The sequence below is a fragment of the Pholcus phalangioides genome, unplaced genomic scaffold (genome assembly GCF_987345545.1).
Source record: "Pholcus phalangioides strain wild (caught in Gottingen) unplaced genomic scaffold, Ppha-v1.0 ptg000001l_1, whole genome shotgun sequence".
Lineage (NCBI taxonomy): Eukaryota > Metazoa > Arthropoda > Arachnida > Araneae > Pholcidae > Pholcus > Pholcus phalangioides.
In genome coordinates, this window is record NW_028301594.1 from 19034693 (window position 1) to 19053875 (window position 19183).

The 19183-nt window shown below is 36.5% G+C and overlaps 1 protein-coding gene across 1 annotated transcript; it reads left to right on the top strand.

The window, feature by feature from the left end:
• The first annotated feature begins 1607 nt into the window (after positions 1–1607).
• LOC149090024 (arylsulfatase B-like) lies at positions 1608–17613 on the top strand. The gene is made up of 11 exons (XM_089235533.1): positions 1608–1855; positions 4887–5043; positions 5955–6114; positions 6387–6499; positions 7529–7639; positions 8106–8231; positions 10071–10197; positions 13925–14218; positions 15283–15545; positions 16048–16278; positions 17282–17613. Exons 2-11 carry the CDS (start codon positions 4930–4932, stop codon positions 17405–17407), a joined length of 1665 nt encoding a protein of 554 aa, XP_089091659.1. The 5' UTR covers positions 1608–1855; positions 4887–4929; the 3' UTR covers positions 17408–17613.
• Positions 17614–19183: the final 1570 nt, after the last annotated feature.

A 19183-nucleotide genomic window follows, 5' to 3' on the forward strand; every position in this document is an offset into this window, starting at 1 on the left:
GTGGTAGTGGCATATACAGTCGTTGTGGTGGTCGAGTGATCGCAGTGACGGACTCGTATTGTGAGAACCCCGGTTCGAACCCCACCGTCACCACAATGGTGGTCGGCTGAAGTTGGTTTTCTGTCGTTCCCAACTTTGAGGCACAAATGCGGGCCAATCTTCCTTTTAAAAAATCTCGCCTTAGAGAGCAACAGTCCTACAACGGTACAATTATTCAACCATTAAACTTACTCGTAGTTAGAAAAACTGATGGTAGCACTACATATAACCAGCATTACACAGAAACAAACTTCAGGTTCGCTACACGTACACGCACATTCCAACAATATCAATTCGTTAGAAGTTCCGCAGAGGAATGTGGACGCGGTGCATGTGCATGTGTGGTTTAGTAGTAGCATGTATATAAAATGGAAGAGGTACACTTAATATCCAAAAATCCGGTAACCTCCGTACCTGAGAAGTGCCGGATTTTAGATAGTTATAGACGCTGTATATATTTAACAGAAAGGACTGCCTGCAGTCCTTTACAGGAAGAAAATTAAACACTAAATGAAAAGGAAGTGTGGAATTTTAATTTTCACCAAACCAAATAAAACAGTTCTAGAGAATTTTGGATCAACTTAATAAAGAAGCCAATGCGGTAAATATGAAAATGTGCTCCGATATCTGTGTCGGAAATCCAAAAGAATCAGACTGTCGATTGTTGGATTTTTGAATGTGAACCGTAACTCTAAAATGGGAACCCCTGCTACCACCTATAAATGCAAAAACAAAACTATGCTACATCTATGAGGAAAAATGGAATTACCAGTTGAAAATGGCTTGAGTTGAGCGATGAGGGAAAAAGTCTGAAGGGAGGGGGGGGGGGGATGATCAGTGCCATCTTAACGCATGGGCCCACCTAGGCACGGCCCGGGCGGCCTCATGAGAAGAGGGAGCCTCACAAAAATTAGAACTGGTTGAAATTTTCCGGATAGGGTCTCAAAAAAATCATTTGGCCCTTAGACCTTAAAACTAGCCCTAGGAGTGATAAAATAAAAAGTTTGAAAACTCTGCTCTAACGTCTAATTAATATGTAAAATATGCTGACGTTCAATGATAATGGTAACAATAATGAGAACAAATATAAATTTTTCAGATATAATTTCACTTTTGCGTGAAATTCAAATAAAAGATATTATTTGAATAGGAAAGGTTCAAAGAGATAGAGAAGGCTTATTTTTTTCCTTATGCATTTTTAATTTTATTCTTGAAAGCACAACTTAAGTCATCGACTCGCAGTGGTCATCACTCGGACCACAAGAAATGTTCCTACGTAAGATAAGAAATCGAAATTAATCTCAGATAATGTGAGGTCAGGAAAATGATTTAAACAGATTTTGACGCTGTCACTAACACATCTCTAGCTTACGAAAAGAAAGTGTGCAGGGAGATAGAGAAGAAAATGCCACATAATTGGGCGAACAATAATCAAACGGGTCACTCTAGCAAGTCAACTAACTCCTTGTGACAGAATTAAACGAACCATGACCAAGAAAATGATATTGTATCACTCAGCCTTGGCCGATCAACACTTTCAGGTTTTGTAGCCACTCAGAAATCTTAGAAAAACTACTTACTATAATCCGTATGGACAACAACCCGCTTAGAAGAGGATTATGGAAAAACCGGGTGTCTCTTGAAGAAATCCCGAAATAGCGGTACAGCAGTGCAGAAATTATGTGTTTGTGTAACCTGTAATTTTTTTCTTTTGCCTATTTGAAGACCATGTGGTCAGTTGACGACGACTAGCATCGGTCGAAGGACTTGATTTGAACGACTTGCTTTTGATCGACTAAAGAAAAAATATTCCCTAGTAAGTAGCGATGCAAAATATTCGTATGCATAGAGAGGTTCGTTGGCTAGTTTTAATTAATTATAGGCACAGTACTATGTATTGATCTCCATTAATTTAAATATGTCTGTACTCAATTATAAATTCATTTACTTAAGCTCATTTCAATAATCAAAACAAATTTAAATGAAATTAGATCAGTGGTTTGCAACATAAAAAAAAGCTCTCGCGAAACTTTTGATGGTTATGAGTAGAGCCCAGAAGTTCAGGCCAGTGCTGTCTTAACGCATGGGTCCACCATGAGGCCCCCGGGCCTCAAGAAAAGAGGGACCTCAGAAAAATAAGAACCGGTTTAAATTTCCGAGAATTCGGCAGGTAGGGCCTCAGAAAAATCACTCGGCCCGAGGGCTTAAAACGGCCTTGGTTCAGGCAAAATGCCATAAATGTCTTTTTTTTTTTTGCCTATTTTCAAACTTTTTTTTGGAAAAATATTGAATTTTTCCTGCCGTGAATTCCTACTTCGATATTGTTTTATGTTTATTTGCGAATTTTAGGGGACCATATTCTGTTGAACTTAGATGTTTTTAGCACTGAGAACTTCAAAACATTTTTTTTTTGTTTTAAATTTTCAAATCTTAGTATAACGGGGCTTGCTCGACTGCCCTTCAGATGGGCTTGAATTTTGAACGTGCTCCCGGGTGCAAGTCGATTGCTCCCCAGTCTGATTTTCTTCATTGTAGGTGATGGAATTGGCAGGGTAAGGGGCGGATTTTTATTTTTTGAAACTTCTCAAACATGTGATTTAAGTAAGCAGCAATCATATGCAAAACTTATGTGCAATTCGGTTGAGAAATCGGAAGAGCGATCAAATACGTTATGTACATACGTTATGTACGTTATTCGCCTGCCGAAAAAAATATTTTTACTAGTGCCCTCTGCCGTTGACACGAAATTTAAATTTCTGAATTAATGGAGATATTACAAAAATATATATTTATGTGTGTCTGCTTTTAGAGAAATTTACATTTCAAGTTATCATTTTGATAAAATTTATTCTAGTTGAACTCGATTATAGAGAAATTTGATGCAGTGAAATATTTTTTGACATAATTTTTATTTTCTATTTTGATCAGTGGACATTTCGAGCCAGTTTATGTTTCGATTTTGTGCGCGCCTGAATGAATTGGTTTTGTTCAGATCTTACTGTCTCTCCTGGAGTTAGAACTAGCTTCTCGCTTAAAAATTCAATGTAAAATAAAAATCCAATAGATTTTAACGTCGAATGAATCGAAGGGCGGGAGGCAAGCTTTCTGTGATTTTTGAAGGCCCCGTGACGCTTGCCTCCGCGGAACCTCAGTTAGAAATCTAAATTTTAGATGATAACGTCGGTTCACATGATTTTTTAATAAGGTTCGTATAATTTATCATTACAAATTCAAGTGGGATTCAGTACTTGGTATAAAGCGCTGTTTCCCTAAATACTGTACCACAGCGAAATTCAATATCAGTGTAGATCATAGACTAAAGATATATTATTCTAACTCTGTGGTGTAGATTCGCACCCTCCCCCTTCTTCCTTATGAGGGAGAATAGGCGAATACTCGTTCAATGAATAAAATCTATTGTTTGTATAGGCGGTAGGGCGAAGATGGACATTCCCTCCCCTCCCTGTTCCCTATGTACACTGTCTCGTTGATTTACACCCCCCCCCCCGTTCGATGTGCCTATATATCCGCTTATGAATGGAGGCTGGCAGAATTCTGCCCAGGTGCCGGGAATTTATTTTCTTCAAGGCCATAGTGAGAGTAGAAAGCATCGGTTCTATCCCCACCCCCAGAAATGTTAGTAATGACTAAATGCTAAATGCTAGTACATGGAATAATATGTACAAGTCTATTGTTTTATCACTTTGGCCTCCCCCCCCCCCGAAATGTCAGATGTTCCCCTTCGAAATAAATTTCTGGCTACGGCTCTGATTTTTTTTCACTATAAGTTTACAAGAAAGATGCCAAAGATTTCGGCCTAAAAGCTCAAAGATGTATGAAGCCCGATGTTAATTAAATAATTTTCAGTAAAAGATCTAATCATCTATCATTCTAGGTATTACTCATTCAATGTAACAAATTCAATGACGAATTTTATGTAATGTTTCTTCCCGAATCAATGGTTTTCACGCTCGCGGAAAAAAATGCTCAAGGATCTTTCACATGGTTTCGTTGAGATAATTACTGGTTTTGTTGATTTTTTGTACAATATGTTTGAGCTGAAACTAAGCTTGTAATGCAACAGAAATACATATTCATTATTAAGTGACTGAAAGCTGTCGCATTTATGTTAGAAAAACCAATGCCGTAGCCAGAAATTTCTTTCGGGGAGGGGCAACTGGTATTTGGAAAGGGGGGGGGGGGTAAAGCGATAGAGCATATTATTTAACAATGTTATTCCACACATATATAAATTATTTTCTCTAAATTCCGCAAAGGAATGTGCTTGAATGTCATGCATGTACGATAAAAAAGAAGTCATTGTCTCATAATTTGGGACCCTATCTCTCACTACGGCTTTGAGCTGTTGCACTACAGCTCCAGTGTTCTCACTACACTTAGGGCTGGTGACTGGACTTGGATACTTTGTGGCCTAATGCGAACAAAATTTTGCGACCCTGCTAAATATCTGAATGCATGGTTAGCTCGAAGAAGATGCTGACAGGGACGTCCTCCTCCTTACCAGATTATGGCCCGTTGCTCAAGGTAGAAATATAAGCATTTGGTGAAAGCATAGAGGACCAGAGAGATGAACCTTTTTTCTTTAGTTTTTACTCTATTAGGCTGGTCACTAGCATTTATGATGCTAGGTCACTAGCTTTAATAAATATGGGGAGCACACACATGAAAGTCCTGGCGGGAAAGCCGTCAAAATCCCTTTCATAGGAGTGAGGGTCCCTGTCCATCTGGGTATTGTTAATATATAAATTTTTTTGAATTGATGTATATATAATATTTATTTTAAAAAAATTATCATTGACCTCATATATATTGGTTATGTTTTTCAGAAGTTTATTGGATCTATTGCTAGTCGTACCGAAAATCTCAACGATGTTACGGTTGCGAAATCCCAACACCATTTTCTTAGTCATTTTCAACATCGCTATGGTTTATGCAGCCCGTAGCAAAAAGCCGCACATAGTCATCATTATGGCTGATGATCTGGTAAGTGATAATTGAGAATTTTCAGTGACATGTATAATTAATTTTAATTTTTTTTACCATATATCGTAAGGATCTTCGGGGGAGGGGGGGGGGGCAGAGATTCGTAAGGTATACGCGGTAAGGGTACGGTAAGGCATACGCGGTAAGATCTCCACCCTTCTCTCAAGCAGGCTACTACAGCAGTACGGTTACCGCACACCAACTCCGGTCATATCGTAATACAGCAATTTAGATCCCAAACAGACTAGGAAAAAAAATAATATAAAAAAAGGAATGGTTCTGTTCCGTAGAAATACGGGACTTATAGTCACATCATAAGACCACAAAACACTTTTTTTTTCAACTGAATAAGACTCTGTACCCCGACACGTCACCCTGAATCAGTGCCTGTCTCCCAGGTGTTACTAATTAATCAATCAATTTTTTCAAACTTATTTTTGGAAGCTAGAAGTGGTATTTTTAGATGTTGAAAGCAAAACCGTAGCTACTGCATTAGATTCCTGCAGTCTCGAGCTCGTGGCACCAGACAGGTGTTGGTGTCGAATTTTACTCTTAGTTCTTTTTTGGCCGCTCTGAAGCGCCTGAGAATCAACTTTCGGTCGTGACACATTACTCAAAAATCATTGGGTGTAAATGGATGAGTTTGACATTTTTCGGACACCCCATGCGAATCGATTTTGAATCGGGACCCATAGCTCAAGAATCAATCGCTGTTAGTGGATTTGAACGATCCATCGCGGAAGCGCTTACTTCCTAAAAGTTTGGATCGCGACCCATTGGTTAAGAACGCCTGAAGTAGATAACTGCAGCTCTCAGGTTAAAAGTAGTTATAAGTGACGTGAAGAGCAGGTTGAGAAGAAAGTACGTGTATCTCCCTAAAACCACTTTTGCACATTAAATTCTTTTAATAGGGATGGAATGATGTGAGCTTTCACGGTTCGAAGCAAATTCCAACTCCGAATATGGACGCACTGGCCAGGGATGGCATAATCTTAAACAGTTACTACGTTTCGCCAATGTGTTCACCATCCAGAGGAGCTTTGATGACTGGAAAACATCCGATTCGCTTGGGTAAGTTCAGATACGATCTATGTCTTTCATTTGTTTTTTCCCTCTCTCATGAATGATATAAGGCCAACTTTTCTTACTGTGATTCGGAATTTTTCCCCTCAAATTATTTTACTTCTATTAAGGGATGGGGTCACTTATTGAAATGGTCAGGCTTTTTTAAGGATAGAGGGATATTATCAAAGAGTTTCACTACATTTAATTTTTTTATTTTTATCCAGAACTAGTACTATTACGTGTAATTTTTTGCAATATACTTTACATGTTCGTTCAAGGTATGCAGCACCAGGTAATTCTCGCAGACACGCCATGGGGACTGTCGTTAAAAGAAAAGACGTTACCTCAATATCTGAAAGGGTTGGGTTATGAGACCCGAGGTGTCGGGAAGGTAAGTTCGAATTCAAAATCTTGCTATAAAAACTAAAACTGTTATTTTTAATAATTACAAATTACCATAATTTCTTATAGATAAAGATGTATTAGCTTCACTGAGAAATTCGCCACAGCTTCGTATATAAGTTGCTCTTAATTTAATTCAAGAGCTAAGGAAAAAAATTAGCTAAAGACAAACTTTTTTTTTGATAATCTTGTAATATATATACAATGCAAAATTAGACATCATTCTGGAGTAAAATTTCGGATTAAAAAATATATATAGCAAAAAAAAAAAAAAATGCTAACAAGAATTAAGTCCCTTATCGCTTTAATTGTCAAGCATTGAAATATCCAGAGGAGAAAAATTTAGAGGGAGTTATATATTAAGGAAAAAATGTATATATAGTACCCATGAAATAAATGAGGTATGCTATTACATGACAAAAAAAATTATTGTTCAATATTTAAAAACATATTGTATGTTGCACTTCAGAAAACACACTATACAGTATTTAGTTACTCTGTTGTGATTTATGTAGATCTGAGTTGTTTAAAAATGTCATTTATTGTTTGCCAACTTACTTTTCTATCATTGGTGAAGAAGGCACAGCAATATGTCTCCTCCACACATGGTATTCCCCTCAAAAATGCAGGGGTCAAAAATTGTTCTGGCTTGACTTACATAAAAATAGGAGACGTGTTCCTTTGAGCCATTCTGCTGATTATGATAGCAATTTCATGAATCAAGCTCTCAAGTAAAAATTGAATGTTTAGGAGTTGCTTAGAAGCAACAATGCCGAAACTATCTCAAAATATAAGCCTTTATTTGAAAAATATAGAAAACTCATGTTGTTGAGAGCAACACGGTCGAATAAAGGGTCAGAGAGTCACAAAAAGTTAATGAATAGACCGCGGTATTCAATCAGCCTCAAGACCTAATAATTTATTTTCAAAGATGTAGAAGAGCCATGGCTTTATTACCGTAAATTTCTTTTTTTGCTGTCCTGAAATTATGTTTAACAGGTTTTTCATTTTCTGGCAGTGGCATCTGGGTTTCTATAAAAAAGAATATTTGCCTTTCAACCGAGGTTTCGATTCATTCTTTGGATACTGGACTGGAGTAGAGGACTATTTCACACACTTCTCTGACATGGTATGATGAAATCCTACTAATGTTTTGAGTATTTCTTGGGACATATTATTTTTGAATGAATTCACTCGAACTCACATTTTATTCATTATACTGACTATACTTAGTTATTTTTTAATTTTCATGTTTACTGCTATCACTCAATGTTATAATTCGCAATACATTTTTTATGCAATGTATGTCACAAGGTAAATTCCATTGAGTAGAATAAGAAGGGCGCAAATCCCACTTATTGTTATTGCGCCACTGTTACAAATGTCACTTTCTTCTTGCTTTGCTAACATTTTTCTATATTATACTTTAATATTTAAAAAAATCGCTTTTTTTATTCATTTTTATTCAGTTTATTCCTATCGGGCACTCTTTTTGGAAACCCCCGTGTACACACTAATCATTTGTATATGATGTACAGTATTAGTAATATTTTATGCATCCATGTTCAGCGATACAATGTTATTTCCGTTCAAAGGCCAATAAAAGTGGTTTGGACTTGCACGATGACTTGAAGAATGTTTGGAACTACAACGGGACGTATGGAACTGATCTTTTCACGGCTAAAGCTAAGAAAGTTATTCTGAACCGTGACCCATCCAAGGTAGATTGCTTTTGTCTATCTTAATAGAAAATAATTTCTCCGTAACTTCTTGGGATGTACTATACTTTATGCGTGACTCGCCTAATTATTATTCTCAAAGAACTCAATTTGACAAGTTTGAAAGGTTATTCAACATAAAATCACACTTCGTGAGAGCGAAATTCAAACAAAATCATGCAACTCGTTGCATAAGGATGTCATTAAAGTAAATAACATCAGTTGACTAAACGGGCTACGAACTGCAATTTAAAACTATTTTCAGCACCCCCAGTGATAAATCAGTGAACTTTTTATAGTATCTCAGAAAATATGCAAGAGGAACGATAGAAATTCTAAAAGAAAATATCCGATCGGGTAGTATATTCTTTTGCTTGAGCTCAACGTTTGCACAAGTAGTAAGAAATGAGTGCACAAAATGCAATGTGTACGAAAAATTGCTTGTCTTATATTACGACAACTACGGCAAGTCCTTAGATCCACACATGCGTAAAACTCTTTCAGGTAAACCGCAAAAGATCCTTCATCACTCCATTGCAACAGCGATGTCAGCAAATTTGACGTGTTGTTATCCGAGATTGCAATTCGGCAGTGAATTTTGTTTGACCTTGTCTTATCCTCGAACAAGGATGTAACACCACGCTGTCTCTGTCATAAAGGCACTATTCTAGTATACATTCGTGTATGTATATACTGTTTTAAAAATTCAGGAGTAACATTTATATGTATAGCACTCAGACCAGGGATCTTCAACGTATGGCCCGCCGGCCACATTTGGCCCTAGCGGCCTGTTGATAATTTTCAGAAAATTGTTGACAATTGATTAATTCTGGAATTTATTAATGACATTATTTCGGAATTACTGAAAGAAATAATTCTGGAATGTACAGTAGACTTTCGATAATCCGGCCGCCGTGCGTTAATCCTGTCTATCCAGTGATCCGGCCTTTTCGTAGGTGGATTTTCTTCGAGTATAGAAGAGGAAAATATATATGTCTATGAGCAGAAGTTTATATTACATTTAAATGGGCTTTTTCAATTGACTTCCAGTAATCCTGTGATTTCAATAATTCAGCATACCTTTGAATTTTTGAAACAAATAATTTCAGAATTGGTGAAAAAAATAACATAAATTAATGAGAGAAATAATTTCGTAATTTCTGATAGAAATTATTTCACAATCAGTAAAAAAGTGATTGCATAATTATAGAAAGAAATGATTGAAGATACTGTATATTCACTAGGAGAAAATAATTGCCCAGAATTTCCGAAATAAATAATTACAGAATCATTAAAAGTGATATCAGATTGAAGTAGTCTCAGAGAATTAATTAATTTAATCAAAAACTTTTTCAGAATGAGTGAAAAAAAATTATTGGAGAAATAATCAAAACTTGTAATTAATAAAATAAATTATTTAAAAAAAAAGTCTTCAATTGTTTTTGTCCCTGTTCAATTCGGGACCCTTACTCTATTAAGATGACATTAAATTACATGAGTTGGTAGCCTGCAGGCTCCGTGGGACGTTTCGATTTGGCCCGCCGCACCGTCTCCGAAAGGTTGAAGACCCCTGACAGCCTAATGATTCAAGAAATTTTTTTCTGAGAGTAAATATTTTTTTTAATTCTAAAACCTTTCCTAAAAAGTGCTCTCATTAAGCTTTAATTATAATTTTTATTTTTAATTCACGTCATATCGGATTCATCTTTGGAATGGTTGTGATGTTACCACTGCAAGTTCGATTCAGTCTAATCACGTTGAAAATAGCACCAAGTTGTACATGCAATTAAAAGTGATAATTTTTTTTTTTTTTATAATTGTCTCATATTATTGTATTATTAGCCTCTCTTCTTATACTTGGCACAACAAGCCGTCCATAGCGGTAATTTCCTGAACCCTCTACAAGCTCCAGAGAAATACGTCAAAGAGTTTTCATATATTCGTGACAGTAAACGGAAAATATATGCAGGTAACACTATATAAATACAGTTTTCTACCGATTGAATTATGTAAAGGGTATCCCATAAATTCGTAAATAGTTTAAAAATTCATAAAAACTGAAGGAATTGGTAAATTTGAATGTAGTTTGTGAAAAGTTATTACGAAAAAAATTGAGCTCAAAATTTTGACTATAGAAGGTGCTGCACGAAAGTGAACCACAGAATTTTGGAACTGAACCTCTCTTTAATCTGTTCTGCGTCCGAAACGTTCGTAAAGTTTCAGCCGGTGATTCGTGGCTCAGTTAAAAAAACGTCACTAATGCTTTATCCATCATTGTCAACATCACAACTACACCTTATGTAAGCGTCAGTAACAGGAAAATTCAGAAATGAGCTGTTAATCGTACACCCTGCAATTTATAGGACTCTGATTTGCATATTTCTTGTTACTTGCTTTCGTGAAGCGTCCTCTATCGACACAAATTTGAACTCTTTTTTTTTTTTGTACTAAAAAAATTTTCTTTCGTGAAAATAACTTTTTTGCAAACCAAAATATTCGCCTTCAATATCTATGAATTTTTAATCTCTTTATGAATTTATGGGACGCCTTGAATTAAAAATTTACTCTGTCGTTTGGGGGCACCAAATCGAAGATAAGAAGAAATTAATAATTTCAGAAAGATTTGTAAGAAAATATTTTTTGTCTGAAAAATTTCAAACTATGAATATATTGGATGGAATAATTTGCAGATAGAACTGTAATTTTTTATGCATACGCATGATGTGTAAAAATCTGCGAGTTTCCGGGTCATTTAGCGGCGGAGGAGTGCCGCGCAAGGCAGGGGGTGGATCTAGAGGTCACTGATGGAAGGGGTGATTTAACAAATCACTTAAAAAAATTGTCTCTGCATGGTGTGACCATATGCCCCCATTTTGCTCTGTATTTTCCATGCGGTTTCGTTTTTCTGAGGTTTTTTCAATCTCGACTTTTTAAAAAATGTCCTGGTTTCACCCATTTTTTAGTCCACGTTTTCTTGAATTTGTTCAATATTATCATATCGAAGTTCCGAAAATTATCGTATTGCACTTGGGGGGGGGGGGTGATCACCTCTTCCCCCTGCGCACTGGTGAGAATTGTGACTCCAGCCGCTCTTGTCAAACAGGATCCATTCTGGCACTTTTTCCCCATGTTTTTCAACAAGCGAAAAAGGAATTTATCAAACCCACCAGCTCACCCTTATTTGTGTGAGTAAGTGCTGTCCTAATACCTACACAATATTGTGTGGTGTCCTACCACACAATAAAATTTCACGTGGAGGAGAAGATCCAAATACAGGGTGTTTCAAAAAGAATCATCCGATTTTAAAAAAATCATATCTATTCAGCTTTTAATCATCCGTTTTAATCGAATAATGTATAGGTAGAAAGAGGGAAATTTCGAGTTTCACGCAGTTGCCGACAGGCAGCGCTAACGCTCTTCCTTCGGCCGTCACTTGAGTGTTTGTCAAGACTGCGACAGCACAACAGAAATAATTTTGTGTTCTAAGTGTGAAGTCTAATTTTGTGTTCTAAGTTCGCGAAGTGTGAGTCTGTAATAACTGTGTATCGTGCTTTTCGTCGACAATACCTGGTATTGAACTTCCTACAGCTCAAGAGCATTAGGCGATGGTATAAACAATTCCGAGACATGGATTATCTGTGTAAAGGGAAATCCCCTGGCCGTCCCCTCTTGTCAGACGAAAATGTGAAGCGCATCCGACAGAGTAGTCCACAGAAATCCACTAGCAGTGAATGCAAACATGCTCGCAAAAGTTTGGGACGAATTTGACTACCGTATAGATATATGGCATGCATCCCAAGGTGGACATATTGAGCACCTTTGGTTTGTAAAAAAACTTTATGATTAGCTATGTAATATCAAATTAATCTTTTAAGTGCCTGTGTAAAATATTTTTCATAATATACGCATTTCAAATCGGGTGATTCTTTTTTGAAACACCCTATATAGGCTATGGTCTTTCTCTCTAAACATCGGCTAGCTGTTGAATGAGCTAGTAGAAGGTTCTGCAGGTAAAGAGAGGTGCCCCTGGGGGCTCTAACTAGCTGAAAGCGTTGTTATGGAGAAGAAAAGGAATATTCTGAAGGCTGGGACTGTGTTTCTCATTGTTTTGTTTTTATTATCATTTCTACAAATATGTTACGGGTGGTCCATACTTAGACCATCGTTTGAAACACTGCGATTTTCACAACTTTTGTAATTAAATGTGCTATAAAATAACCTAGATGAAATATTTCAGTCATGTTTTTCCTCCCTATCTTCATCTATATACAGCGTGTTCTGTAAGTGCTAGCGCGGCCTTTATCTCACTAACCGTCCGTCGTAGAGGTATGATTCCAATTTAAAAAAAATGCTCAACAGGTGTTCAAAAATTACTCTGTACCAGTTTTGAGAGTGAAAATACAGTGTGTAACAAAATAAAAAAAAAATCTAAATTTTTATACGGTCCCCCTCCCAGAAGCGGATTAGGATCGGTTGTGGCGCCTGGCACATAAGAAAATATTGGGTCTTAAAATTAGGAAAAAAAGTATGCAGTTGGGGTATTTCGTGGGCCCTGGGCATGCGCATGGTATGCCCGTCGTTAAATCCGCCTCTGAGTCCCCCTGTGCTCCAACTCCCAAGAAAATTGTTTTCTTGTCTCTCCTGATGCCATCGAAAAAAATTCCATGTTCCTAAGTGCAATGTTCACAGAGATATCCCAATTCGAAAAACGGACGAAAAATTTCGGAAAGAACAGCGTTAAATGCGGTAAAAACGGGGTTTCCGCTTTAACGCTGTTTTTTCCCAAATTTCCTCCATTTTTCGAATTTGAATATCTCTGTGAATATGGCACTTAGGAACATGGAATTTTTTGGCATCGGGTGAGACAGGGCAACAACTTTCTAATTAGAAGTTAGAGCACAGGGGGACGGTATAAATCTAGATTTTTTATTTTGTTACACAATATTTGTTTTATTTTTATTTGTTTATTTTTATTTTTTTTTCACTCTCAAAACTGGTACAAAGTAATTTTTGGACGCATTTTTTTCAATTGGAATCGTACCCCTACGACGGACGCTTGATGAGATAAAGGCTGTGCTAGTACTTACAGAGCACCCTGTTTACAAAATAACCTATCCTGACTGACTGAATCATCATCGCCGAGCCGAAACAGCTGAAGCCGTAAATATGAAATTTAGCCAGAATTATACTTCATAACGTAAATACCCATTTCAGAGGGCTGGATCCCAGTGGAAGGGCCATCACCGTGTGGGTGCACCACCCTTGTAGGAGGTGGGGGGAGGTCCATGAACCAATATTTTTCTTTTTCATTTATTAGATCTTCTATTTATTTGGATCTTTTCCTCTGTATACTTCAAATTTAATGTGATCAAACGAGCGTTTTCTGTATTTATCACAATGACGAAATCGTGAGTAATGTGTTAAAAACGGATTCAAAACAAACTCATGAGTATGACGCTATTACATCATACTCGGATTATCATAAATTATCCATCTAAATCGGCTTCGGATTATGAGAGATAAAGCTAATTATTTTCTTCTGTGTGTGTATAGTCATTCTCTAACTTTATCATGTACGTAATGGTGGAAATTGGTGAGGGAAAATAAAATTGTCAGCTGAGAGTTTTTCGTTATTATTACGATTATATTGTGTAATATTTTTCTCGTATTTTTAAAAGTTTATATAATTTCTGTAGGAATGGTATCGGCTCTGGACAAGTGCATCGGTGACGTTTTCGCGGCCCTCAGAAAAGCCCACATGTTGGAGGACACGATATTCGTATTCACAACGGACAACGGTGGAGCCATACAAGGGGCCGACGGCAACGCGGGCTCGAACTGGCCCCTGAGGGGTAGCAAATACAATGTGTGGGAAGGTGGTGTGAGGGGCGTTGCTTTCATCTGGTCAGCAAAACTTCGCCATCGCAGTGGAGTTTCTAACAACTTGATGCACGTTAGTGATTGGTTACCAACTCTTTATCATGCTGCAGGTAAACATTTTTTTTCCTCCCCAAAATTATGTATTTTCTTTACTTCATGATGAGGTATATACAGTCGCCCCCCCCCCCCCGTATTTGTGGTTTCAATATTGGCGGTTTTTTTCCTTTAATGGAACCTTTTTGTGCAACACTCAGAAATCGTCATTCGTGTGTTTTGTTTACAAAATTTGAATTATGCATGCTTCGGATGGCTCATTTTTTTGAATGGCTCACTAATGACATTACTGTCATCACTAGAGCCGTGGCAGCTCCTGAGATAGAAACAGTCACCTCGGGTTGAATTAACCTTTGACTACAATGTGCGCTCCAGGACACAACCATTTCTACAGAGCCAACTGAAGAGATTAAAAAATAAATTTTCACGTTAGCGAAACAAGTGGGTGGAGAAGAGTTCAATGATATGGATATAGATGTCGAACAGCTAATTAATAGCAATTAAGAGAACCGAGCAATTCAGCACTGACCGAGGAGGAATTAATGTAGTTGACTGATCCTAAGCGGTACCAGATGAAGAAAATCAAAATAAAGAAGTAGACGACAAGTTTTTTCACCATGAGTAACATAGCGGAAGAGCTTCGCATGTTCAAACCAGCAATAGATTGTTTTCATGACATAGATCCCTCTACGGTACATTCTTCACATGTAGAAAAATTGGTAGAAGAAGCCTTGTCAACATACTCCAACATACTTGATAATATGAAGAAGAGAAGAAACGGCAAACAGAAATCACAATTGTTCGTTCAGAAAACCACCAACAATATAGCTGCAACCTCTTTTACATTCTCTTCTACCTCTGCGTCACCCTACTCTTATGCTGTTCAATAAACGAGCTATACAAAAAAAACCCCATGGTTTCGGTTATTCGCTGATTTCCTATATTCGCGGTCACCCCCGGAACGTAACCCCCGCGAATACAAGGGGGCCGTCTGTATTAGTAAAAATTTTGAATCGACTTCTTTGACTTTTCGATTATAAGTAAAGACGTTTTTCTCTCCAAGAAATTTCCATTTCAAAGCTCGAAATTATTCTATGTCATAATCTTTTTCGTTATTTAGGTGGAGACCCTCGAAAGCTTGGTAATATTGATGGCCATGACCTGTGGCCCACTTTCATGGAAGGTACTCCATCTCCGAGGAAAGAGGTTTTGCATAACATAGATCCTATATGGAACCTGGAAGGAGTTCGTAAAAAGAACTATAAGCTCATTAAAAAGAGCGCCTATGATGGCAGATACGATGGCTGGTATGATAAAGATGGTAAATTGATCGATGGGTTCATGGCCGAAGATTCCCCCAGACTTCTCAGGAAATATAAGAAAGTTAGTTTTCACACAAATTATTATTAACGAAATTATAACAGGTCATTTTTTTTAGCACAATCCAGTATATACTGTGGTGGTCGAGTGGTCATAGAGACGAACTCGCATCGCGAGGACCCTGGTTCGAACCCCACCGTTGCTACTATGATGGTCGATTGAAGTTGGTTTTTTGTGGTTCCCAACTTCGAGGCGCGAATGGGAGCCGATCTCCCCGTTAAAAAAGTCTCGCCACAGAGAGCAACAGGCCTACAACGGCGCAATTATTCAATCATAGCACACATAGTTAGAAAAACTGATGGCAACACTAAGCATAATAAGCATTACACAGAAACAAACTTAACTAAATTACGTTAGGTTCACAAGACAGACACGCACATTCCAACATGTAACAATTCGTTAGAAGTTCTGCAGAAGAATGTGGACGAGGTGCATGTGTTGTTTAGTAGTATATACTATATACGTCTCTCTACCAAGCATTTAGAAGTTATATAACTTTTTCTAGGCATATAGGAAACTTCTCAAGAAATCGAGGGTAGCGAAAATTCTAGCAAAGAAGTATGGAAAACCGATCAGCTTTGCAAGTAGATGTTCTGGAAAATGCTCCGAAATAGTGAAATGCGAACCCAGGTATGACGTAGAAGATCTGAGCTGTAAACCCAATGAAAGCCCTTGCTTATTCGATGTGGAGAAGGACCCTTGTGAATATTACAATCTGGCCGGGCAACTTCCAGAGGTGAGTCATGCGTGAAGAAATATCAATAACATCATTTTAACATTGGTTTGCACGAGAAACTCGGTGAAATACTTATCATTCGAGCCTGGATTATATGCAATAAAAAAGTGTCAAAATGTGCTCTAAAAATATGCAAATATGCACTTAAAGATGTCAAAGTATGGACTCAAAAATGCCGAAATAGGCATTAAAAACAGAAATATGTACTGAAAATCCTGAATAGTTAAAAATTCCAAAATATGTACTAAGAAAGAGAAAATACGCGTCAAAAAATCACTGCAAAAAAAAAAAAAAAAAATTAAATGCATATTCATTTGCCAAAAAATATTCCACATATGGGTATACTGCATGTGTAAATAACTTCTACATATTTTTTATTTAGATATTTTCAATTTCTAGTTAGTCGTAGCTGCTCAGTAATGAAATACTAGTAACAAGTTTCGACGCTATTTCTGAAAATTAAAATAAAAAATTTAACACTCTTGACACTGTCTCTAAAAATAACGTTATAATAAAACAATTTATATTTGAGAAATATTACAAAACCTCTTTATCAATTCACCAAATCCCACCCATGGGAAAACAACCCCCGATGTTATGAAAATATTATGAGCAATATTCATTTCAAAATTATATAAAAAAAATATTGAGCTTCAATAAACCTTCAAAGGGTGCAATTATTTTGAAAATTCTATGATTTTATGCATTTATGCGCATTAATGCTAAAAAAGGCCAAAGTATGCTGATGCATATGCACATATGCATTTGCATATAATCCGGGCTCTACATATAGAGGGATTTTACGCATCCGATTGATAACCGTGAGAATAATCGAAAGTGTCTTCCTTTTGACACTACATAAACTTTGCGTATCGGTGTGAGAAAAATAATTAATTATTTGGATAATGGGCTTATTTCGAGAAAAGACTACTTGAACTCCACTTGGAAGTGATTTTGTAAGTTAATTCGTTTCTTTCGTTTCATGGTTTTTGTTCATTTTCAGGTCGTGGAAGAAATGGAGAAACTTTTGGACAAGTACCGAGCACAAGCGGTTGAACCAAGGAATAAACCATCGGATCCACGATGCGATCCGAAGTACTTCGGAGAAGCTTGGATGCCCTGGAGATAGAAAAAACTTTGACAGAAGAAGAAAATGTGTGTTCGAAAAGAGATCTCATTCGAATAATGTGATTCTCCTGATGTTTTTTCTGCTAAAATATTTTCCCGATTTCCAGAGACTTTTCGAAAAATTATAGCTGAAAAATATTCAGAATATAATGACACTTATATACATGATAAATAAATGCTACCAACCTATAGGGTAAAGATATTGGAAATATTGGGAGGTCTCAAAAATGTTGGGGGGGGGGGGGGGGCTTAAACCCAACATTTCTCTAACTATTGTGGAGATGGTGGCAAATATTGACGGGGGGGGGGGGGACTCGTGTTCATGGGCCGACACAAGTTTACGCCTATGCTGCCACCGGAACCTCCACAGAAAACATTTCTTTCCCCTTTTCCCCCTTTCACTTCCTATTGAATAGGACCTATTCTTTTTGTATAGTTTTATTGTTTTTTTAAATAAATTTTTTATTATACTTAATTTTTCAGTGGGATGTTTGTCATCACACAACAAGAAGGATCTCATCGATAGCCTTGAACCAAATTAAACTAGAAGATGTAATATATGTGTGTTGTCTGTCATTTATAGACCGGATTGTTTCCGTCCTTGATTTCATTATAATATAGAATTTTTCTTATCCGGCCTAATTGGGATAGAAGAAGTAATGTGTATCCTAAAAGAGATCTCATTCGAATAATGTGATTCTCCCAGAGATGCTTTTTCTGTTAAAATATTTCCTCGATTTTCAGACACAGCTGTTTTAACCTTTTACCGGCCGAATTCAGATTTATATTCGTTTATATATATATATATATATATATATATATATATATATATATATATATATATATATATATATATATATATTTTCCCCCCTTTTATTTCCCTTTCTGACTCTTCACTTTAGACCTATCAATCAAGAAATTCATGGAAAAAAAATTCCTTGTATGTTTTCTGGACTTGCCATAGAAACAACATTAAAGTTAAAAACAAAAAAATTAAAATTTATTCTTCCCTAAATATAGGTTATTTAAAAAAAATTAAATTGATAACATATGTGTTGAAGTGATTAGAATTTTTGTTTTGTAAACTAAGTTTGGAATTTCACATTTTCGGGGGGAAAAAATCAGGTGCTTTTATGAAAGAAAAATATTTTTTTTCGGATTAACAAAACCAATGTTCCCAATTGGCCGTTAAAAGATTAACTAAAATCCGGATAAAATGAGAGAGATACTAAAAAGCAGTGCGAAATTAATTGTGTATTTGTTGTACCTCGATTTTGTTCAATTCTGAACTTCACACAGAGAATCATTACATTTCACGAATACTTTCTAAAGATTTGGAAAATAAATTTCGATCACAAATAAAAATGTTGTGATTTATAGAATCAATTGGGACCTACAAACTACGAATTACATAAAAAATATTGTAACGACATAATAAGATGGATCGCTTACATTAACAAAAAATAAAAAAGGTTTAGGTAAAAATCCGTATGAAGGAGGGCTGGATTAGCATCACGTTTACCGTCTCACTTCTTATCTACCTATCTCTTATCATATCGAAATGGGCCAAAATGACCCGCCCGGGAAACCTAGTGTTAAAGAGGTTCTGCTGTTTATGCAGTAGTACGTTATGCACAATAAATTTGTCTGTTACACCTATCATAAGTGTGAAGTTTTATATTGTGTTGCATTTTTTCTTATCTGAAATAATAAATTATGTTTTTCAGATTTTTTGCTTATTTTTTTTATTTTAAAATTTTTTTACAATAAATACTAC